The sequence below is a fragment of the Fusarium musae genome, chromosome 3 (genome assembly GCF_019915245.1).
Source record: "Fusarium musae strain F31 chromosome 3, whole genome shotgun sequence".
Classification (NCBI taxonomy): domain Eukaryota; kingdom Fungi; phylum Ascomycota; class Sordariomycetes; order Hypocreales; family Nectriaceae; genus Fusarium; species Fusarium musae.
Genome location: NC_058389.1, coordinates 3,225,602 through 3,248,356, shown reverse-complemented (window position 1 = coordinate 3,248,356; position 22,755 = coordinate 3,225,602). Strand labels below are relative to the sequence as shown.

The window sequence follows — 22,755 nt, the reverse complement described above, 5'->3', positions numbered from 1 at the left end:
GTACTGTACAGTTTCTGCCCATTCCTCCAGGCTATTGGCCTTAACTCCCATTAGCTGCCCTTCAGCTTGTTCTCCTCGGTCCCGAGACGCTAATGACATAACTAATAATGTATCCCCTTTCACCACTTCAACCCTATCACACTGGCTGCTATTTACGTGAGATCATGATCAAGAACGTTCTTCGCGGGCGTTCCGAGACATCTAGTGGCTTTTCTAGAACATCGGTAGAAACATGGCGCATTTCAATAATGTCTTGTTTCAATAGCCCGAGGTCGGCTGAACTTTGACGAGTCGGTCACTGGCTTGACTGGGCAATTCGTCAACCAAGACAGTGCCGTGGCTTTTGCACTACTATTCAAGCCACCAAGCTCCATGCAGCACCATGCATAGTTTTGCAACAATCCTGGTCTCACAAATCATTTGACTGGCGGTATTCATTAGAGGCTTGCTAATGGATGGCTGTTGGTTAACTCACCTTCCTCTCTGGGTCACAACGATTCAACAAGTCTGACCCCTACCAACTCTCTTGTTCGGTAGATATCGGTTCTTGACTTTTGCAGCGGTATTCAGCCTTGTAATCGCGGGTCGATCAGGAACCGAAGTTCAAGCCGCGCAGCCACTGCGACTCTGCTACACCTCCTCAAGCATTATTGAGCTGCCTTATTTGGATACAGTCTGAAAACTAGCCCAACCTCAGTTCTTCAACTGCAGTCTTGATCTGCGGTTTCCCGGCTTGGCCCCAGTCTATACCCTTCAACTTCTGTGCGATTTCCTCCTCCTCTTCAAGCACACCCCAGAGACCATCAACTACCATGCTCCTGACCTTGGGCCAGGGATGATGCAGCAAAGCACCCAAGCGTTTCCTAGCTTCTTGGACACCTGTCTCAGCGTCTTCCTGGCCAGCCATTGACGCAATACCGCAATAGACTTTGGTGCATGCCTCGAGCTTTCGGACGTTGCCTGTTTTGTAACTCGCCTTCTGTGTCTGCAAGCACAAGCTACGAAGGTTGACACTGCTTTTCTGGAAGAGGTGCATCTGGAAAAGGAATGCAATGATTTCTAGGGTTGGCACGATCACCCTATCCTGGCCCTGTCGGGACTTAAGATTCTGTAACATCGCATGACAGATAAGGTCTAGGTTCTCGTGGCTGGCCTCGCAGAAGTCGCAGAGCGCTGCTCGGCTAGCAATGACAAGGTCCTCGTTGCCCGTGTCTGCAGATCCTACAAACCCAGACATCAGTTCTGTGATCCATTTCTCTGTGTTTCCTTTAGCCATATCGCCAAGCAATGGGCGAAGACAACCGCCCGCCTGAAGCTTAAGGAGATTCTCGAAGTAGGCCCTGGAAGAGAAAGCGAGTTCGCGGAAGTGCTTCGCGTGGCTAAGAGAAGTCAATTGTTTGTTTCGGTTTCTGGTTGAAATCTTGGCACATACCCGTTTTCTAGAACCAATGCAACTGCGGCCTGAGCTTCAGGTCGCACGCGGTCGAGTTTCTCTGCAGCAAGACGAAGGACACTGAAAAACAGAGCCTGCACGGAAGCCTCCTCCCATTCGCCTTGGACAATTGTATCATCAAGCTGATGCCACAAGGTTTTCACGGCTCTCAGAGCGTGCACACGGACGTGCGATCCAACATCTCCTCGGGCATTCGTAGTATAATCGTTCAAACCCTCAGCGATCAATTGTAGAAAAGTCAGAGGCTTGTTATGCAGAACATTGCTTTGAGCCAAGCTCTGCAAGATGGCAACACGAGTCTCAACTTCGCTATCCCATGCCCAGCGCTCTAGGATCGCCTGGCAGGCCACATCCTCGGGCGAGCTTACCAGAGGCTGCGCGACTGTAAGTGCAGAAAAGTAACCAGTCCCATGTACTGAAGTTCTGCTTGTTGGGCGACGTTGAACAGTTTCTGCCCATCCACTCAGGAGTGCCTCCCTGTCAATGGGTTTAGAAAGAATGAGAAGAACTAACGATGCAGCAGCAGTTGGTTCAATTGTTTCCTGTTCGCTGCGGTTCAACCAAGTTGGGATAATGGCGCGTAATGCCGAGATCAGTCGTGCTGCCATCGCACTTCGGTCCTGATCGCAGGAATCGAGTGCAAATACGAGACCCAAATAGCCTGACACATTCCCAGGATGAAGGAGCTCTTGGCCTGGACAAAGAGATTGCTGTGAATCAGCGCCCAGAACCGAAACTTGTAAAACAGGCAACGCTGAAACGACTAGGCGGCTTGCGGCTTCAGCGAGCAATTCCGGTTTTCGATAAGCCGTTGACTGTAGGTTCTCCAACGTCCCTGAGACCGTTGATAGTATTTCGTCAATCAACACCAGGTTATTCTTTTCTGCGCTTGGGCTAAATAAGGCAGGAAATTTATTCAGAACAGAGGCAAAGCATAGCAACAGACCGTGTCTCTCTTCAACTTGACGAGGTTGAAGCGTTTTGAGGCGATCAGTCAGCAGTTGAATAATGCTTTTGAACCGTGCAAGAGAGTCTCCGGATTTGGTGTCCGATAACTCATAGGTAAGGACTCCGAAGGCGGCACCAGATACGCGTCTTGAAGCAGCGTCAAGGTCGCCGATACCTCTCCAGCCTAGGAGGGTGTCGATAATGGCCTCGCCATACTGGCTTGCAAGGCGAGTCGCGTTTACGGCAACCTCTTCGATTGCTCTGGAACGTCGTGCAACAGCGTGGTAATCAACAGTCTGCACCACCCAAATACCCTGCTCAACAGTGTCCGGATGTCGCCCAACAAGTTCTTGCAAGGCAGCCGATGCACCACGTCTGATGTTTCCCGCAGGGTCCAGAGAAGCAGTCACAACGAGCTCTGTTGCAAGGACTTGGAGGATCGAGCTTGTTGCTGGATGAGCTTTGGCTGCAAATACGGAGTGTGTAGGAATCGCTAGAAGCTCAGAGCTCGCATATCGGCGGGCGAGTGCCCAAATACCAAAACAAGCAGCATCTCGCACATTGGTTCCAACACTACCTCCAGACATACTTCGCTGCTCGAATGACAGACCAAGAAGTAGAGCATGGATGATATCTGATAATTGTTCAGTGGGCGGTGATCTTCGATAGAGTAAGTGTGATAGTGTGAGCATGAGCCCATGCCATTCGAGGTTATTCACTGCGGACAAGTCTCTGACTGGTTTGCCCCCAGCGGGTTTTGTCCAGAGGACATTTCGGTTCAGTGATTCAAGGACAGCCTCGACAACCTGAGAAGCCATATCGGGATCTAATTTCAAAGTGATGATGCTCAAAGACTTGCTTGCTGCGAACCGTACTGGTGTATCGTTGTCAGATACAGATTCGAGTAGATACCCAATAGCTGTCTCTGTAAGTTCAGTGCTGGTCATATCTTGTGGTGTCTGGCGAAGGCGCAGAACAACCACAGATCGAATAACCTTTAGAATCATTTTTCTTGCCAAGGCTAACGATACAATCGCTTTAGACAGCGCATTTTCGCCTGTGGATATTTCGTGGATAGCATAGAAGATAGTCGAAAGATATGGATTCATGTCAGATGTATCCGACGATGCGCGCAACACACCAGCTAGGAACGATAGGACTCCTAGATAGAAGTATGTTTTTTGTAGCGTCTGGTCCTTTTTCAGGCGTAGAGAAGCAAGGGACCAGTTTATGAGGCTTTTGAGGACGCCAAGCTGCTGCATATCGCGACGAATAGACATTCTCACCAGCAGAGCCTTTGCAGCGTCCCTTTCCTTTCCTGGAGTACCAAGGTACTTGATAGCAAGAGGAATCACACGTACAGTAATGGCAGGAAGATTCTCAGGCCAGACCAGACCTGGGATCTCTGGCACTGTAACATCTTGCAAGTCGACGGAAGAAATGGTGGAGAGGTCAAAGGGAGCCAGCAAGAGATGCGAAAGCCACAAAAGAACAACATAGCGTTCCTCCCACGACCATTTTCCAAGGGTAACGTCATCAAGGGATGTTTGCTCAGACTCTTCAATGGCAGAGAGGAGCAACTCTAGATACTTGGCTTCGACATTGAGAAAACGCACAATGACCTTTTCGCCGCGGATCTTGCAAAATGTGTATATGATTTTGCATATAGCAAATTCAACTGAGACCAAGAGCTTAGAGCGAGATGAGAGTATTTTCCCACGATAGCGAGTTTGGAGGTGCTTGAGAAACGCCTCAGCTAGGAGGGGAATCCACTTGGGCAGGTAGGGATCCAACAGCTGAGGAAGTTCTTGGAAGGGATCTAGGAGCTAAAGAAGAGGGTAAGTACATATACTATTGGTGTAAAAGATGACATACAGTGTTGGTTAGTCGGAATATCTCCTTTGCGCGCACCCGCGAGCGTACTCTTGTGCCGCCGTGGCCATCCGGCTTCCAGAGGAAATTTGGCAGGGAGCGGTCAAAGTCTCCTAGAAGATCCGCCGAGATCTTCTGGAGCTTGATATCGAAATCTGCTTCTGGTGCGTCCATTTCTCCAGTATCAACAGGGCCACTCAATCAGATTGCTTGAGCTTTTGTTATTAGGACTGAAGTTGCTACTTGAACATGCTGTGCGAGGGAAGGCAACGAGTTAACGAGATGAGCGGGTCCAAGTTTTGGATGGTAGTGATTCGAGGAGGATGGAGCTGAACCAATAGTAATGAGCCTGATTCTCATGAACTATCTCAACTTGAACTGAAAGTTTGCTATGACTCTACTGGATCGCAAAATGGTTGCAGAGAGTGAGAGCTGTTGTAAATTGGTGCATCAAAAGCTCACCGTCCTTGATTCAGTACAGTGCGGACAATGGTCGTGGTAGGCCATACTGTACACCACTGAATACCTCAGCAATTTGAGTCTCAACTCGCACTTCATGAAAGCAATCATACAAATTCAATCACTCCGATGTTTCGCAAGGGGCCTAAAGGTCAATAGATGCTTTCAATTCTATGGTGTCGTCATACTTTGCGAACTGATTATGTTTACAGTTATCAAGAATGTCTGCCTGCCTGTCTGTCTATGAGCGCCTCAAGCCCCCATATCTTTCTTCTCTTTAAATAGCTCCAGCTACATGTCTGTCCTCCAAATCCTCTAAAGGGGTATCAACCATTAACAAATAAGATAAACCAGGAGTCACAGACCCTATCTTGTCTGATGCTCGTAAGCCGTGTTCCTCTATGCCCAATGAAATAACCCAGGTTCGCCAATAAATCCAATCCCTTGTTTGTTCTTTTGCCCGTCCATGACGCCCAGTCTTTTTCCCGCTCTAAATCATAAGTTTGAAACTGCGATCGCTGCTACTATAGCATCCAAAGCACTGCTGTGCGAGGGGCCAGTGGCATCAATGTAAGGTCCAGCCCAGGAAACGCCTAGCTTGTTGTCTTTGCTGCGGCTCTTCTTCCAAATGGAGATGGCGTTCTTGGTGATAAAGCGACGATACAAGGGCTTTGGTGAAACAGTGTGTAAGTATCGGAGGTTTCTGACAAAGATACCTTTGAACTGCTGTCCGTCCGCACCACAGTGACCCTCCTTGGTCTCACAACCGTCACTCTCGATAAGGATACCATCTTTGTTGGTAAGTTCCTTGATAGCAGCATAGGCTATCTTGTGTGCTTTATCGGTATAAGCGTCGTCTCCTGTGGCAAGCGAAAGTTCGACGAGAGCGCCCAGAATGACTCCTTGGTTGTAACTCCAAGTTTGAAGACCGTTATTCTTGCATTCGCCGTTCAACCCATCATTAATAAGTCCCTTCTCGTTGATCATGCCACTATCGGAGAACCAGTTCCACTGCTTCTTGGCTATGTCGAGGTATGTGCTATTCTTTGAAACACGTCGTGCTAACGAAGCAGCAGTTGCGAGATATAGTTCGTTTGCAATTGCATTGACGTAGCCTGAGCCATCCTCTCCCTCCTTCTTCCACCTTATACCGCCACCGCAAGGTGTGTTTGTTCCGGTCTGCATGTCGTTGAAGATGTCGACAGCAGCCTCGAGATACTGGTCGTTGCCAGTTGCATCTGATGCTCTGATCCATGCCAGAGCCCACCAGCCTTCGTCGTCGTAAAACTCGTTGAGGAAGTCGTCGAAACCACGCTTTCCCAAGAAACCCCGCTTCATCATACAACCTGAGCTGGAGTCTATACAGTAGGAAGAAGCCACGAGGCCGTTTGTCATTGTTTTCATGGTATGGACCGTTGTCTTTTGAGCGTTTTCGTAGGTTGTGGCGAGAACTCCTCCAATATTTAATTTGTTGGCTTCTTCGAGACGTAAAGTTGAGAAATCAGAGAGCGTGGTTATGATCTGGTTGTTGTTAGCTTTGTGTCTAGAACAAATAAATCTGGACCTAGACTGACATTTGCACTCGACCACCAAGCATTATCCCACACACCGGTGGCAGAATTGTAGAATTCTTCATTTAGAACTTGGATAGCAGTAACTGCCTTCTCAGTATATGTGGTGACGTCTCGAGCTTGAGTTGAAGGTTTGACTGAAGTAACGAAAGTCGTCCCGGTAAATAGATCCGCCCAGGGAATATGCATATTGAAAGAATGAAAGTTAAGGAAACAAGGGTTTTGATGGCATTGAGGGAGGAGAAAGCAATATCAGAAATGAAAAAAACTTTCAACAACTCTCAGAGTTTGAATGAATCAGAGAAGAGGCGTGAAATGAAATAAAGCAACAGCTCGGGTATAAGATATGAGAAGGAACCAGGAGATCTATATAGCTACCTACATACAAACAAGAAGATCAAACTTTTTGCCCTCAAGTGGATGCCTCTTTGCCTAAACCCACACCAAACTCCCCCATGCATGACTTGCATTGCATTGACGTCCATTGATGAGTGAATGTTTCCTCCAACGTGGGCATGGCCATGGCCGCGACCAGCACCACTTACGACATGGCATAGCGAGAAAAGCCCTCCAGGGGTACAGGCTACGGGTACCGGACAGGATAAGGACGCCAACGCTACGATTAGCATAATGCTGAACTGTTGCTGTCCCAGCCAAGACTCAGTGGAGTTATGTGGACTCGGAGCAGCTCCCATCAGTGATTGGGTGAGGAAGTGGTTGAAGGTGAAGATGCGACGCGCCAGTGAAAGTCGTGATGGGGCGCTTGATGTTTCAGACCCAGGACTACGGGATAGGTTCCACAGAAGAAAAAGAGACTGCCGGGCACTAAGATAACCCCTGACGCTACAGGTGGGTTTTAGTGGACGGACGGCACGCTACTGGTTCTTTACCCGTCGTAGTCTCAGGACATCGACCTTATCTTTTGTTAGCTGTGCCACGTGCTTGACCTGATACTCAGGTCACCTTCAGCTACATCTGAAGATATTAACGATAGACTTTGATAGACACGGCACGGGGATAACTCCCAGGTTGATCCTGCAAAGCCTACATAGAGCAAGGACCAAAAGCAAGAGAACATCTCCAGATCTGCAGACCATTTCTTGGAGACTTGATGAGTTGTACCAGATCCCTGCAGACCGATCCTCAAATCATCTTGCGTATCCTTCTCTCTATGATCGCCTATTTTTCTGCTGTGCTGTCATGGCTTCGGAGCCGGGGTTTGGTGTTTCAAGCTGTATGCCAATATTATGCGATAACGACAATTCGCCAGTGGGTTTCCAATACTACCTACACAAATAAGATACAGTTAGATCTTGACCCTCTTCAGAATCATCCCATCCCATCTCATTCCATCCAATCCTAACCTATTCTTGTTCATGCCAGCGCATCTTGTTGGACAGCCCTAAGGTGACATTGCTGGTGCTCCTGAAGTATTATCTTGTCTGCACGACTCCGGGTTCATCATCCCCTTATTGAAGTCTTATCTCTGTGTTCTGTACAACATCTTTGTCTCTCGGAGCATATCAGCCTCCGCTGTAGCCGCCTCGGTCGTTGGCGCCTTTTGTGTCTAGCTTATCTTCCTTGTTCATCACCTTAAACAATTGACGCCTTTGACCTCGATCCTTGCACAAAGCCGATTGAATTCCCAAGCACGGTGTCACTTGTGTCCTGGCCGGAAGAGGGCGACAGCTGATCTTGTTGTATAAACGCCTCCATCGGGCCCGTGATTGTCGGAGGTAAAGTATAAGTTACTATATCGAGCTGCCAGTCGTCCAACTGAGACTCACCCTTGCCAGGAGGTTACTGTAAAAAGCACAACTGAGGTGACATCGGAAAAAGGACGGTCATGTCACAAAGGGAATGAATGAGTGTCGATTGTCACATTGTTTAATAATTTTGACAAAGCCTTTACCGACGGAATTACCATGTCGATCTCGGAGACGATCTGTTGATGCGGTGTGGCTCATGATCACATTTTGCATTGCTCAGCTTGTTCTCAAGAGGTAGTGATTTTCAGTTGAGGGCGGAGAGGCGCAGATGTTTCATCGAAACTTCCGATCAGTTGAAGCCTGAAGACCCAACAAGGGCCGCAACGCGAAATAACTCAAGGAAGATCGATACCTTGTCATGAACATGCAAGTCGCAGCCAACCAACAAAGTCGAGACCAACGGCCGTGTTCCGTATTTAGGACGGCAGAGAAAAAAACGGCAACTTTAGCGCGTCTAACATTTTTTCCCTCTACGGAATAGGTCCTCTCCTTTCCCTTCAGTCCTTTTTCCCCGAGAATCTTTAGTTGAAACAAACCATTTCTGGGTCAAGTGGAGGTTCATGACTAGGGTAGGAGACAGGCCCGTTGTACCTGCAGCTGCTGCACTGGAGATCTCTGTGCAAGTCAGCAAGTGCAGATGGATGCAGCAGCACCTGTGCACTAATAAATTCCACAGAGCCTCAACTACCTTGCCACGAAGGCTTTCCACATTCATCATACACACGTAACCTTACAAAGAAAACCAGAAAATGCGCCATTTACATTATCAGAGTCAACAAGCAGGATCAGGCGGCTCCCGCTTCGATTCGTTCTTCGCCCTTGTCTACTCGTCCCAAGCGCCTCACAAACTTTGATCTCAGCGGCAGCTGAACGACAGGACGGGTATCGTGGCGCTTAGGCCAACCTTGTTCAACTCCATCCTACGACAAGGTCGCTAATGATACCCTCGTTCATTGGCTTTCAATCTTCAACCCATCTTCCAGACTTGATAACATGGACTTGTCGTATTATTATTATTGAATCCGGCGGTTCAGGCAGCCTATCAGACCAGACTCTTCAGATATGGAAAACTATTCTTGGAAGAAGCCATGGCTCGCCAAAAACAAGATCCTAACAGTCTTGGCGGCAGTGAACCGAGCGCCAGACCGCAAGAACCCTTGCTTCGGCGCCGCCTCCTACCTGTAGTTGAACCTGCAAATCTGTATCGGGCTCAATTTCAAGCAATTATTGAATGGCAAACACGCCCTTCGCAGAACTGTCACGATACGGACTTTGTCGTGTCAATGCTCGAATTAGGCTATCAGTCATAATCCATCTGACTTTCTCCAACAGTAAAGGGGGATATGATCAAGACAATCTACATGATGAAGCAAAACAAATGAAAAGGACTAGTTATCCTGGGGTATAGTGCACATACGCCTCCCAACGCCCTTCGCCATAACGAACACATTTCGTCTTACACGTTACATTCCATCAAAAGGCTCCTCGATTTTACTTAAATGCGTACGCTTGCACTGCTTGTGATCGGGGTTGGAAGCGACGGTGTCTCGTTGCTGCTGATCGAGCCGGCTACGCTTCCGGGTCTTCCTGCTCGGCTGGCTTTCCGAGACGAGAACCGAGACAAAACAGACAAGGACTTGTTTCTCTCGTTACTCACGATACTTGCTCTATCGGAGCCTGAGTTGCCAAAACCGCGTAGCGTGGCTATGTCAATGAACGCCTGAGGGAAGATTCCTGTCTTGCCCTTGGAATTCGTCCCCGACCAGCACCAAAATTCTTGATAAGCCCCTATTTACGAGTCAGATAAACAGGTTTCCTTGACATTGTTCGAGGGACAACTTACAGCTGACGTTGGTAATGACTTCATCTTTGTCAAACTTAAGCCAGTCACCCTTGGCTTTGTCCTTCTGGTTAAACTTCCATCTTGCGGTGACTTGGACTGGGCTGGTACCGTCAATCTTGATCTGGCTGGATGGTGGCGGATCCAGCTTAATGATCTCAGTGGGCACTGACGCCCATTGACCGTCGTACCAACCCATTGCCCATTCTCCAAGGTACTTTGCAGGCCAAGTAAGACCACAGACCCTTGCGTTCACAACCAATTCAAGCGCCGGCGTCCTATCGTACAACAGTCTCTGCCCGTACATACGACGAGCAGCTTCCTTGCTGGTCGCGGTTGGCAAATACGATATCTCATCAGCCTTCTCAATTGCAGGGTGTGCTTCGACAGGTGATTTGAAATGAAGGTCGTAGTCGTTCTTGTATTCGGCAGGAACTTCAGTCTGGTCAACCACTGTGAATCCTGGGACTGCTGGCAGAGGACGAGGATGGCGAGCCAAATGAGCAAAAAGAGCTTTCTGGCTGATGAAGACAGTTGCGTCACTGGCGTGAAGAGTCTTTCCCTGCGTGATACAAAACACACAGCCATACAGAACATCATCAGATCGCCGCGTTGGCAAATGGGACTTTTGAAGGAATCGCAACCTATAGCCGATACCATTTTTGATGAAGTTCCCTCGTTCTGTGGTATGATTAGCACGATATTATACGACAAACACGATATCGAGAGGCTCCCGTGGACTTACCAGCTTTGTTGACATCCAAGTCAATTTCATTAAAGTCGAGCTCAAAGTGACACTTGACACATTTTGCAATTGTCGCTACGGTCGCAAACCCCTACGTCTCTTAGCATCAAATGACAAAAGGGACAAAGAGACGACTTACTGCTTTCACGGTCTTCTTGACTCCCGCACCACCATTCAAAATTTCCTTTGCTCCATCGCAAAAGCCTTTGTGAACATAGAAGGAGCTCTGAGGGTTGAGTTTGCAGTCAATGGCAAACGGATTTGGTGGGTGTTGGGGGATCGTAATTTCAGTTTCCACGGGAATCGGCAAGTTATCGACTTCTGGCACCATGACAGGCTGCACTGGTTCAAGCATGCCCTGGTAGTTGGTTACCGGCGGAGGCTTTACAGGCAGCGGACTTAATTCTGCAGTGCCGAGTGTCGGGCTACCATCTGCCACTGAATATGAAGATTCGCGGTTGTCTGTGAGGGGGGTGGTCACTCCATCGTGTCGTCCCGAGTCAAAAACAGAACCAGGATTGGTTTCGACTGATTCAGGTCGAGATTGGGGAAGCGAATGTGATCGAGGCGGAACCGTCCTTGGAGTTGGAGAAAGCTGCGAGACGTAACCTGAGCTGGCCCTTTCGGAAACGACATCTTCAGGGATAGAGGTGGATAATATGGAGTTGTGGCTCGAGTAGCGAGCTCGTGGTGTTGGGAAGACACTGTATGTTCGTTCGTACGTCCCGGATTCCATGCCCACTGAACTAACTTGGGAGTCGTTGCTGTACTGAGACGACCGATCTCCTCCCATCTTGAGTGGGCGCGGACGAAGTTCCCTACCTGAATCTGGGCTCAGAGATGGTGAAACCGGCTCAATGGGTGATTCCACTGGGGCCACAGGCTGTCTCCTTTCGAAGGAAAAGTCTTCTGGGTAATTATTATCGCGTGGCTTCGGTGAGGTCTTGACATTGAAGTCCCATGGGTTACCCGATGGTGGTCTTGGAGGCGGCTCAACTGGTGTGAGTACAGCCTGGGGCGTATGGCTGGGCCTTGGTGATTCAGCATATAGGCCCTCATCCGGTCCTGATCGAGATTGCATCATGCGCCGCAACTCAGCAGTAGCTGCTTCAACCGTTGCAGGGTCATTGCTAGAGCGGCTTTCAGCGAGCGAGGAAGCACTTCGGGGAATATTTTTCTTCAGATCGGAAAATGGGTATATCGGCGGAAGAGGAGGTGCATCTGGCGAGATTGGTCTTGATTGTGGCCCAGACATTCGAGTCATGATGGAGCGGCTGTCATGATCATAGGGAACCTCCAGCTTGAGGCGCATTAGAATATCGTAAACCTTTGGCGCGGCCTTCCTCGAGAGGGCCTGTAATTCGGCGAACTTTTCAGGCTCAAAATCGTCCAGTTCAATGTAGTCGTCGAACTCCCAAAGTAATTCGTTGAGCTCGGTTCGGAAGGCAGCGATTTCGTCTAGATTAGCAAAGTCAATCAATGTCGATCGAAATAACAAGGCGGGCTGAAGATGAAATGGCGACTTACCATTTTCCTTGAGAGCATCAAGGAAGTTAGAACCATATTCGTCGAGGTGTTTTCGACATAGGGGTTCAATTTTCTTGAGCGCACGCTCCCCTTCTTTTGTCAGGCTCTGAGAGGCTTTGAGCATTGTCTTGTCATCGCCAGCATTTTGTGTAGCCTCACGACCCTTTTCGACAATGTCGCGGAAGGGCGCGATGACAAGGTCGGCTACATCATCCATGATGGGATCAAGTAGTCAAAACTCGTGGAGAGGCTGACTGGAACTTCGGGAAGGGATGTTGTGGTGAAAGAGTATGTGACAATGAATGAGGTGGGCGTGTAAGTCAATATGAGGGCCGAAAATGGGGGGCCGAAAGAATGAGGAGGGGGATCATCACACGACAGGGTGGAATTGGGTAAGGCAACCGCAACGGTCATGAAGCGACTAAATTTGGGAACTAAGGTTGAAAGAAGAGGAAGAAGAAGGGAACCAACATGGGGATGCTGCATCTATAGGATTACCATGGCCATGACCATGACCATGGCACGGCCTACTAGCATACATAATGGTCTGGCTGGGCATTCACCAGGGCACACACTAGCACCCACTTGAGCTGAGAGCTTGAATCGACAGCAGTGCAGTAGGTTGCAGTCAGTGATAGTCCTAGACCTAGACTAGGGCCCTTCTTTGTTGCTCATAGGGCGATATGGGGCTGGGCTGTCTGGTGTCATGCGGCTTGAGAGATAGATGCGTGTATGTACTACATGATAGGCCGACCGGAAGCCGGGCCCCGGTGAGTGCAGTGGGAAATGGTTCTATCCCCGACAATCTAGTGCGAGTAGTTAGGGGTCGCCCGAGCATTAGAGACCTGTTTTCTGGGCTCTCGAAGCAGTTGTTGTCTTGAGAGAGTTGACTTGAAGAGACGGGCGAGTTGGATGGAACTAACTAGCGGGGGTTCGAGAAGACATGACATGGGGCTCCTTCCCTTCAGAACGATAGAAAGGCGGAGTTGCTCCACTTGCCGCTGCCCACGTTGACGGATCTACGCAACGGGATTGGGGGGGAACTCTCTACGGCCTCATGCACCAGATTATCATACTCACTCACTAAGTAACTATGACCTCTAGCAGTGGGATTTTTTAATCAAATTCTGCTCGGTCGATGCTCTCGGTAAAGTTTAGTCATGATAGCCAGGGGAAATATATGACTAGTCAGAACAAGACATCTTGACCGAGAGCTCCTTTGGGTCAGAACTGATGAAGCCGAGGCAGTAGTCAGGTACCGTACTGAACAGACCAAGTTACCAAAGCAGCGACAGGACAGCCAGTGTTTGCAGATTGGAGGTTCAAAGTCTCGTATAGCGGAGTTAGTAACACAACGAACGATCAGATTACCGATATTCCTTTGTCCCTGCTTTGTCCCCTTGTCTTGCAAGCAATTCACCATGTTTGTACATAATGTGGACCACGGCGATCATGGAATGGGGTCAAGAAACAATACAGGCCCGGATATGGTCCTGACAGCGCTGATCATTCCAGGCTTTAATCCATTCGAATGGATATCATCAAGGCAAACTGCATCTCATGATAGCCTAGTTAGCCTTACTGTGGGTGATCTGAGACATGGGCTACTAACTTATGACGGGAGCACCCTAAAGTTTGTGAACAATATCTTCTAGAACACAATCACGGCGTCGATAAGTTCATATCAAGTATCATTGCTGTCATGATCGCCCAGCAAACTGGCTTCTCATAGCCAATGCCCGACCACCCTCCAGATACGATACTGTAGGTTCAAGTCGATCAAACAAGGCACCCAAGCCTCTTCCCAATTGTCTTGCTCTGCAACTCACTTCATTGCTCTAGAATTTTCAGCTGCGGCGTTGTCAAGGAAGTGATCTTCTTGATGCGGCACAGCCTCCGCCCCGTTAGAGTGACACACGTGCGTTAGCGGCCCCCTGTATCATGAATGCCTCACCTTGGCGCTCCTGTGGCACGTGTCTGCCTATTTTGATCTTCATTCTTCGTCATGGTACGGAGTAGAAGGAAATGATAAGATGATGCAGGCGAGAAAGACTTTCAATTGAACGGGAAAGCACTCCTTTCACCAGCAAGCAATGCAATCTCTTCCAAACCATACCAATCGTGAGCTCATAACCGTTCGTTTACCGTGACCATCAGTCCATCTCTGCCAACCTCTTTCCATCCTCCGTATGCTATCCCATTTTGCTCCAGGCCTCAGTTTTCAACCCACTTCAGGCGGCCTTCATACTTGGCACAGCAGATTTGGCTTTTCCGTTCTTTTCCGAGGCAGCTTTCTATATAAATGGTTAGCTGATTCTCAGTCGTGAATCGTGAATCATCCAAGACTTACCTGCTGCTCAATCATTCTGCGTCCGACATCAATGGTCTCATTCATACCTCTCTGGCGTTGCCAGAACCTGTGAAATTCATCAGTACGCATCGAAATATCATTTCAAGTCCACTTACGTCTCCTCGGGCGTTCCGTGACCTCGGATGGAAGTTTGTCGGGCCTCCTCCTCCAAAGCTTCGCGGGTAATCTTCTCACTGTGATCAATGCCTGGAACCGAAGACTCTTCTGATGCACCTTGACCAATGTTCTCTTCGAGAAGCTTCCTCTTCATCAGGAAACGCTCCTTGCGCTCCTTCTGCACGCCTGGGCTGTCCAACTTGCTGAGAACAAAGCGGACCGCCAATTGGACAACCAGATAGAAATGCTCAGCCAAAAGAATGCTAAGCAGCAAACCCCAAGCCTTGAGAGGCGATGGTTCACCATGGTTTCCGTTACCTCGGACGCCGCTGCACAAGTACACAATAGCAGAGCTAGTGATACTCCCGAGCCAAGAAATAAAGCTCAGTGCGGTCAACCAGGGCCCGATTGAGTCGGTTCGCCACGGAATTGGTCGTCGGCTGCTGGTGGCAATCTTGAGGGCATCGGATCTCAACTCAACCCAGTTGTTGACGAGGAAACAGCAAGCTGCAAGTGGCCAAGCGACCGAGAACATGGAGACATAACCTATGCCCGAGGTCAGATATTGAGTTCCACAAACATTTCCAACGTCAGCTTACCGAACTGCATGACCATCTCACGGTAGTCTCCCGAGACATCGTACGTCTCGAGAGCACTCTCCTTGCGTACACGCTCAAGGAACTCGGCTTCCTCCTCGTGATCGTCTTGAACCTTTGGCTGGGACTTGAGGGCCTTGGCTTTCTGGAGCGCCTCTCGCTTGAGGTAGGGTACCACAACCTCGGTAGCAAAGTTCACGATTTGAGCGGTGACTGTGAAATAAAACATTTGGTTGCTGATGCGAGCAGGGTTTATCTGAAATTCCCTTGTCGGAAGCGGCTTCTCGCTGAATGTGACAACCTGGGCAGTCTTTCTCCAGAATTCGAGGAAAGGTACCAAGACATGGCCAAAGGGAATGTAGACGAAAGCTGTGAAGAAAAGAGCCATGTAAGAGGTCATGAAGTTGAGGACGAATTGTTTTTGGATGAGAGCAGCATCATGGGCTACAGAGGTTAGCTTCGCTTATGGTCGAAAGTCCAATATCCTCACCATCAACAGTAGCATAGTTCTCCATTGAATTCAATTTCTCAGCAGCGCTCATGAGCAGGCTGGAGATAGTTGGAGTACCCAGAACCAGAAGAATGGTTGGCAAGAAGCCCTATTAACCAGTCAGTCATGTTAGTGAGAGTATTCGGGTCAACTTACCAGATACTGCTTGCCAGGACCATTGTAGACTTCATTGATGAAGACCTCAAGGGAGTTGCAGGTCACAATCAAAGCGCCCAAAGCAATAACACAGGCCAGAGCAAAGGGAATTTGAAGCAATTGAGTCTTAATGCGCTTCATGGGCTCATATACCTTAACAACTTCGCCAGTGACAGGGTCCTCAGCTTCGCGATCCCACTCAAACTCAGGTCTCGCCTGCTGGATACTGGAAACACCCCGGACACCCCATTGCACGGCAAGGTCGACCTCTTGCTTCTTCCAGTACTCGAGAAAAACGACAGACCAGAGACCGCAGAGCAGGGCATAGAGGAAAGAGAATTGTCCGAGCAGAAGCCATGCGACAAAGCCGAAACCAGAGGGGATGACGAGGAAGCGGAAGTAGGATCGCAGGAAGGCGAAGTAGAAGGCAACGCTTTCACCAAACTTGTCTCGAATGTCGTCGATGTCGCTCTGCTCCAGGATATACTTGCTGCTCCATTTCTTGATCCAATCCTTGTTGAATTTGTGACTGTGCAGAGGAAATATGGACTCAACGTACTTCCATTTGGCATTGGACGGAGTAATTCCAGCACCACCTTCGTTACGCGGCTTCGTTATCATGAGGTAGATCAAGCGCAGGCGCTCGGCTTCAACCACGGGCTCATCCTGAAGGGCTTGTTTAACGTCGCCATGGGGGGCCGAGACTCGAACGCCGTGCAGCCAGTCGGCAAGGCGGGCGCGGTAGACTTGCTTCGCGAAGAGATCGGGGGAAGCGACTTTGACAAAGACGAGGAGGGAGTTGTTGTCGCCGTGACGAACTTCGGTGGCCAGACCAACGGTGGTGAGGGCCTGGATGAGCTGGACAAAGCCGGCTTCAGCTTCTGCGCGTTCTATGACGTGTTAGTTGCGCAAGGGTCATTGAAGAGTATTCTTTACCTGAGGGAGGGACCTTGTAGTGAATGACAAAGTCGACGCTGCATTGTGTTAGTTCTGCTCGATTGAATACTTGTCTCGTGCTGACCCAAAGTTGTTTGTCTGACTCTCATCGCCAGATTGGCTGTACAGGTCCTTTAGATTGGACATATTTAGCGGAGGTTGACCATATGCTATAACCTAGAGGAGATGTTGAAGGAAGAGAAGCAAAAGAGGAGGGGAAGAGGTTATCGACACAGAAACGAGACAAGACAAGATGAGACAAAAGAACAAAGCAGGGCAGGGCAGGGATATGAATACTGATATGCAGTGTATTGAGGCATCCAATCCAATGAGGTTGGGTCGATGACGATGGGTACTGTAAAAGGTTGGAGAAACAAGCTTTTGTTAAGATCCTAGCCCAGCTGAGGGGAGCTTCAGCTTTGCAGCTCACTTTCACTGTGCTGCTGTAAGGTAAGGTAGTGGGGAGATTGGCACATTAAGCGACGTCACCACACATTTTGGCCAAGATATGATGCATGGCAAGGATATGATAGAATTAATTACCTTGGTTATATATGATGCTATCCACTGAAATTATTATATATACTACCTAAGGTAATTGAGTATACCGTTGCTCTTCTTCGATACTCTCGTCCATCTACCACAACTTGCTTGAGAGGTTATTGTACTAAGGTATGAAGGTAACTCTAGCTTGGAGCATGTCGATGGCCTTCACATGTCCAAGAGTTGGCTCACTATGACGACCTTTAGTTATGGGTGCGCCTTGGAACTTTTCAATGAAAGAATGGTTTATGAAGAGGCTCAATGTCAATGGTCTTCATTCATCAATTTCGATATTAACACTCGATACTTTTTGTCTAAATCGTAGATTGTAACCTCCTGTAACATTTTCTCATGGCCATGAGTAAGGTAGAGAGAGGTAGGTAGGGATGGGTGCTGTCAAGTTAGCGTCACTGTGGGGTCGTTTATAGCTGGAGCTTTCGTCACCACCGCCCACAGCTCATGGCTCATACCTAAGGTAGCTACATTAGTACCTACCTAGCTCTTACTTGTATGGTCACTCCACACTACCTAACCTATTCTTGCCTTGAGGTATCACAGCTACAGCTCATCACCACCTAGCTATAGCTCTCCACTCACTCATTCAGTTACTGAGACATCTCAGTTTGCTCCTCTTGTCTAATTGAACACTCATTCTCAACTCTTCCAGCTCAAACTCCCTGACCTCATACACGCCCATCATGGGCCTCCTCTCCTGTATAGGCCTTCGTCGCCGGAATCGATGGGAGCCCATGACTCTCCTCGACAATCTCATCTCATCACCTTTAACATATCTTGCTTTCCTCTTCTACCACGCTGTGCTCCTCCTCCGCGGTCGACCCTTTCACCCACCGCGTGACAAACCCGCCATTCGCGTCGTCTGCATCTCTGATACACACGATCTCAAAGTCGACATTCCTAACGGTGACATTCTCATTCATGCAGGAGATCTTACAGATTCCGGCACCGTAGAAGATATTCAGAAACAGCTTGACTGGCTTCGGGAACAGCCTCACCCTGTCAAGGTCGTCGTTGCAGGTAACCACGACAGTTGGTTCGACACCAAGAGTCGACTTGAGGAAGATGCACGCTCGGGTGCTAAGCCTAACGTGGAGGGCCTTCATTATCTTGAGAGCGGCTTGACTGTGCAAAAGATAAAGGGTCGAACCGTCAATATCTTTGGTGTTCCTGATATTCCAAACATTGGTCCCAAGGAGTTTGCGTAAGTCCATAAAAGTTACAGCTATACCGTGATAACTAACAGAATGATGCTTTCAGCTTCCAATACACTCAAGATAAACACCCTTGGTTGAGCAAGGTACCTCCGCAAACCGACATTCTTATCACCCATTGCCCTCCGGTAAGCTCTCCTGTTCGAATGTGGCAACTTTTCAACTTACATACTGTTAGAAACATCATCTTGATCTTGGTCTCGGGGACAGCAATCTCCTCCGTGAAGTTTGGCGCGTAAAGCCTCGTCTCCATGTCTTCGGTCACGTTCACTTTGGCTACGGTACAGAATCAGCCTTTTTCGACACCTTCCAGGAGACTTACGAACGTATCATGTCACGGCCTCGCCGCGGTCTGATCCGAGACTTCATCCCTAACGAGGCGTGGCTGGATTATCTGCGTCTTGTAGCCCAAGGCCTTCATAGCGTGGCTTGGAAGTGGCTCATGTCAGGTCCTGGAAGTAACAATGGTAGTCTCATGGTAAATGCTGCGCAGATGAATGGCAACTCGGGCAAAGTCAAGAGTAGGGCAGTTGTTGTTGAAATTTGAAAGACCAAGCAAACAAGTTTAAGTATATATAAGGTATGTTTTCACCTCAGAATCACCTATAGCCTCCGGGAACCTAGTGGAAATATTTGAAATATCATCTTATTGGTATTATCGTGCATTAAGCTCTAATATGTCGTGACAAACAAAAGGAATATCGACTATCGTAGTTGAACAAACATGTACCCTTTCCAACCGTAATCAAACATGTCTATGTTTTTGTATATCCTGTACATTTCCGGTATTAGGTCCTCATGAAGAGAAGAACGGATGAAAAAAATATCAAATCAACACCAAGGGCGCCTAAAGAGACAAGGCAAGAATTGCCATGGCCACAATCGCAAAGTAAACAAAGAAGTCATCGACTCTCGATGAGGCACTGGAAACCACGGCTGGCGCACCCGAGGCGCCCGGTGTTGGTGTAGCATGGGAAATCGGAGTGTTTGGCCTTCCAGGAGACGGTACAGGTAGAATACTCATCGTCTCAATGTCTGATACAGTAAGGACAACCGTGCGTCGCAAGGTTCTTGTCTCGGTAGAGACGGAGTTTGTTTCCGTGCCATATGTGACCAGTTGGGTTGTCAAGTATGTTATCACGATCGTCGTTACTTCAGGACCAGCATTTGCATTGCTTCCCATTCCGGTTGGCACAATAGGAGGAATCTCTCGTGTCTGATCTGGGACGACTCCTGCAGCCGCATTGCCGGTTGCTTGGGTTGCATTGGTACCAGCACCAGTGACGGTGACGGTGACATGGACGGGCACAGTCAATGTGACTGTGTTTTCGCCATTTATACCACAGCCGTCGCATTCGACGACCTTGGTAGCCATCGCTGGCTGAATCAAGGTGGGAGTATCGCAGTAGTCACACAGTGAGTAACTCATGGTGACGATACTTTCTTGAGGTACAAGTGATCCGGGGTTCGTTGGGAGCACTGTGAAGAAAGTGATCGTGCTTGTGACAACTGTGTCGGGGATAGCTTGTGTTGCTTCAATAACTTCGCCGTCAGACAAAGTGCTGAAAACCACAGCGTCCGCATCAGTACCGGCTACAACGTCGGTGACTGTAGCAGTGTCGGCAACCACTCTGTTATTAGTAGCCGCGGGCAAGTCATCGCCTGAGCCAGCTTGTCCATTCGCAGTTTCTTGAGCAGATCCTCCTGCTTGGCTCCCTGATCCATTCGAGCCATCTCCTCCATTAGCAGGCGAGCTGCCTTGACCACTTCCACCAGTTGGACTCGATGAACCACTGGCGGCGGCAGTTCCATCAACACCGGGGCCCATGCCAGGTGGGACATCAGGCTGTCCAGCGTCGCTGAGGTCGGCATACACTGTGAGTAGGATGTTGTTGGGAGCATCTCGGCGGAGAGGAATGCTTCGTTTAGACCTTTGAGAGACCATACCACCACAAAATTGATCGTCGTTTCCAGGACAAGGGCGATTGCATGAAGACTCGTTGCGCAAAGCACGGGTATCGGCGTCAAGCTTAGAGGCGCAATAGCAGGTTCTATAGAAACAGTCAGTTGAATGTTGCTTTGCGTTTCGATTTGAGCCACTCACCCTTCAAAGAGACCGATATAAGTCAGGCCGTTACAAGCTTCAATGCACTTCTCAATGGTCATATCATCGCTCTCGGCTTTCTCATTGAAAGTCTGGAAACCAGTCTGCGATCCGAAACAACCAAGATATGCATAATCATCAATCTTAGCTGGGTTGACTGAGCTTCCACCTGTAGCAACAGGAAGAGAGCTAACAGTTGCACTATTGGTTCCAGAGCCAGGAATTGTGACCTCGACAGAAGAGATACCTGTCAATGTTGTTGTAGTTGTGGGCTCTGCTGTTGTGGATTCACCTTCCTTGGGCCGGGGACGAGTGATGATGGCGGTGCTGTTGGGGAATCTAGTGTTCCCTGAGATTGGAGTGTTAGGCCCAGGAGTGCTAGCTGAAGGGATGGAGATATCTGTAGGTGCTTCACTGGTTGACGATGGGACAACAGGCGGGGCGTCTCCTCCAAGGCGAGTGTAGACATCAATGTAGCTAACATCAAAATAGGCGTCTTGGAAATCCAGAGGGTTGTTTGCAACATATTCACGGCAAGTTGGGGCGAGAGCTCGGCAAGTTTCAGAACTTCCCCAAGTTCCCTCGCCATAATCGCCACAGAAGTTCTAGACAAATCAGTTAGTTCAAGATCCTCAGTTAATTATCGTGGGAACCACTTACAATGTTCAGAACAATCCTCATATTGTTGAAATACTCGTCAACGTTGCACTTTGAACCTCCAAACAGACTCTGAGGAAGTCCCCATTTCTTAGGATCAGGTCGTTTGGCTTCGATATCAGCCGGAATTGCGCCTCGTGGGAAGTGCCAGATCGAGATGTACTCTGAGTCCCATTCCATTGCATAGACACCACCGCCGACAGCGTTGAAGCCATCACCGTAAGAGGAAGTATCACTTGCGGGCGGGGTGAAGCCACATCCAACATTGTCTGTACCAACAGCACAGTCCAAGCTCTGGGGGTTTCCAGAGAAGAGATTCGAGTCTGCGGGGTCTAGCATGCAGCCATCGGCCGTGTGTGCAGACATGATATTAGTGTAAGCCAAGTTGGCGCCCTCAAGGATATCAACTTCGCCATTGTTGGGCCAGTTGGCACCGTATGCCCAGACTGCATTCACCACGTTAGTTCATCTTCTACTCGAGGGATAGTTTGGAGGATCATACAGGCTGGCCAAGTACCACATTGTGAAATAGGCATGTGTTGGAAATCTGCGATGAACAATCCATACTGATAGGATTCCTTGCTTTCAAGTCGAACACTAGGTCTTCCTTCGTTCAGACCAAATTTCCGAGCGGAGTCGGGTCTAAGTCGAACGGTATTGCTGAAAGGATCCACAGAGTATAAGCCATATTGCTCGGCACCCTCTAGGTCTTGATATCTGTTATAGTGTCAGTAACGAAAGAAGCCTGAGACGGATGAGTCTTTCTCACTGTACGAATCCATTCGAAGGATCACGGCCATTGAACCAGTCGAAACCAGAGATGAGAGAGTCTCCTAAGAAGGAGGTGGTTAATGAGTATGCCATCGCAATTCACGACGGATATGAGGACAAAAGACAAAAGTATAAGAGTTGTCTGAAGAGGGTGAGTCGTTTCATCTCGAAATGCCGCGGGCAGCAGTTCGTCTTTAAATTCTTTACGGTCCATTGCCTTACACGGTGAGCACCACCCGCATATGGAATTCGGTAGTGGTTGGCAAACGTCTGAAAGCATACGCATTCGAGGTAGTCAAGAAGTTGTGACACTGTCCTAAGACACCACGAGATTCTATGCTGAGCCAATAGCATCACGAGGGGCAAGTTGGAGAGAATGCAATGCTTTCCATCACCTGTGCATTTTCTGCAGGCTGGGGTCGCATTTCGCCTTGGGGAGCATGACGTTGATCTCTTTGTGCGCCATCGTATACATTCCATTTCATTGACTCTCCGGCCAGAGTGTGGCTGGCCTCTGAATCGCCTCACGGCGGCGGAGATTAAAGTGAGACATTGAGCGGTTGGCGTTGATATAGCGTGTCGACACAGGTAAATCAGACGTTGAGTGAAACATGGAGACGCG

The 22,755-nt window shown here is 48.9% G+C and overlaps 6 protein-coding genes across 6 annotated transcripts; 1 reads left to right on the top strand and 5 right to left on the bottom strand.

Annotated features, from left to right (window-relative positions):
* Positions 1-682: 682 nt before the first annotated feature.
* J7337_004422 (uncharacterized protein) lies at positions 683-4,447 on the bottom strand (the record flags this gene model as incomplete). Its single annotated transcript, XM_044822116.1, has 3 exons — positions 683-1,379; positions 1,433-4,227; positions 4,277-4,447. The coding sequence occupies 3 exons, from the start codon at positions 4,445-4,447 to the stop codon at positions 683-685; spliced, it is 3,663 nt and encodes a 1,220-aa protein (XP_044683449.1).
* Positions 4,448-5,227: 780 nt separating this feature from the next.
* J7337_004421 (uncharacterized protein) lies at positions 5,228-6,492 on the bottom strand (the record flags this gene model as incomplete). Its single annotated transcript, XM_044822115.1, has 2 exons — positions 5,228-6,253; positions 6,307-6,492. The coding sequence occupies 2 exons, from the start codon at positions 6,490-6,492 to the stop codon at positions 5,228-5,230; spliced, it is 1,212 nt and encodes a 403-aa protein (XP_044683448.1).
* A 3,075-nt stretch (positions 6,493-9,567) lies between these two features.
* J7337_004420 (uncharacterized protein) lies at positions 9,568-12,401 on the bottom strand (the record flags this gene model as incomplete). Its single annotated transcript, XM_044822114.1, has 5 exons — positions 9,568-9,860; positions 9,916-10,593; positions 10,658-10,748; positions 10,797-12,115; positions 12,185-12,401. The coding sequence occupies 5 exons, from the start codon at positions 12,399-12,401 to the stop codon at positions 9,568-9,570; spliced, it is 2,598 nt and encodes an 865-aa protein (XP_044683447.1).
* Positions 12,402-14,415: 2,014 nt separating this feature from the next.
* Positions 14,416-16,976, bottom strand: J7337_004419 (uncharacterized protein; the record flags this gene model as incomplete). The annotated part of the gene is made up of 8 exons (XM_044822113.1): positions 14,416-14,478; positions 14,535-14,601; positions 14,651-15,197; positions 15,251-15,691; positions 15,738-15,846; positions 15,894-16,783; positions 16,830-16,867; positions 16,915-16,976. 8 exons carry the CDS (start codon positions 16,974-16,976, stop codon positions 14,416-14,418), a joined length of 2,217 nt encoding a protein of 738 aa, XP_044683446.1.
* Positions 16,977-18,070: 1,094 nt separating this feature from the next.
* Positions 18,071-19,148, top strand: J7337_004418 (uncharacterized protein; the record flags this gene model as incomplete). The annotated part of the gene is made up of 3 exons (XM_044822112.1): positions 18,071-18,591; positions 18,648-18,729; positions 18,780-19,148. The coding sequence occupies 3 exons, from the start codon at positions 18,071-18,073 to the stop codon at positions 19,146-19,148; spliced, it is 972 nt and encodes a 323-aa protein (XP_044683445.1).
* A 300-nt stretch (positions 19,149-19,448) lies between these two features.
* Positions 19,449-22,226, bottom strand: J7337_004417 (uncharacterized protein; the record flags this gene model as incomplete). The annotated part of the gene is made up of 5 exons (XM_044822111.1): positions 19,449-20,652; positions 20,706-21,310; positions 21,366-21,808; positions 21,865-22,079; positions 22,132-22,226. 5 exons carry the CDS (start codon positions 22,224-22,226, stop codon positions 19,449-19,451), a joined length of 2,562 nt encoding a protein of 853 aa, XP_044683444.1.
* Between the last annotated feature and the right edge of the window lie 529 nt (positions 22,227-22,755).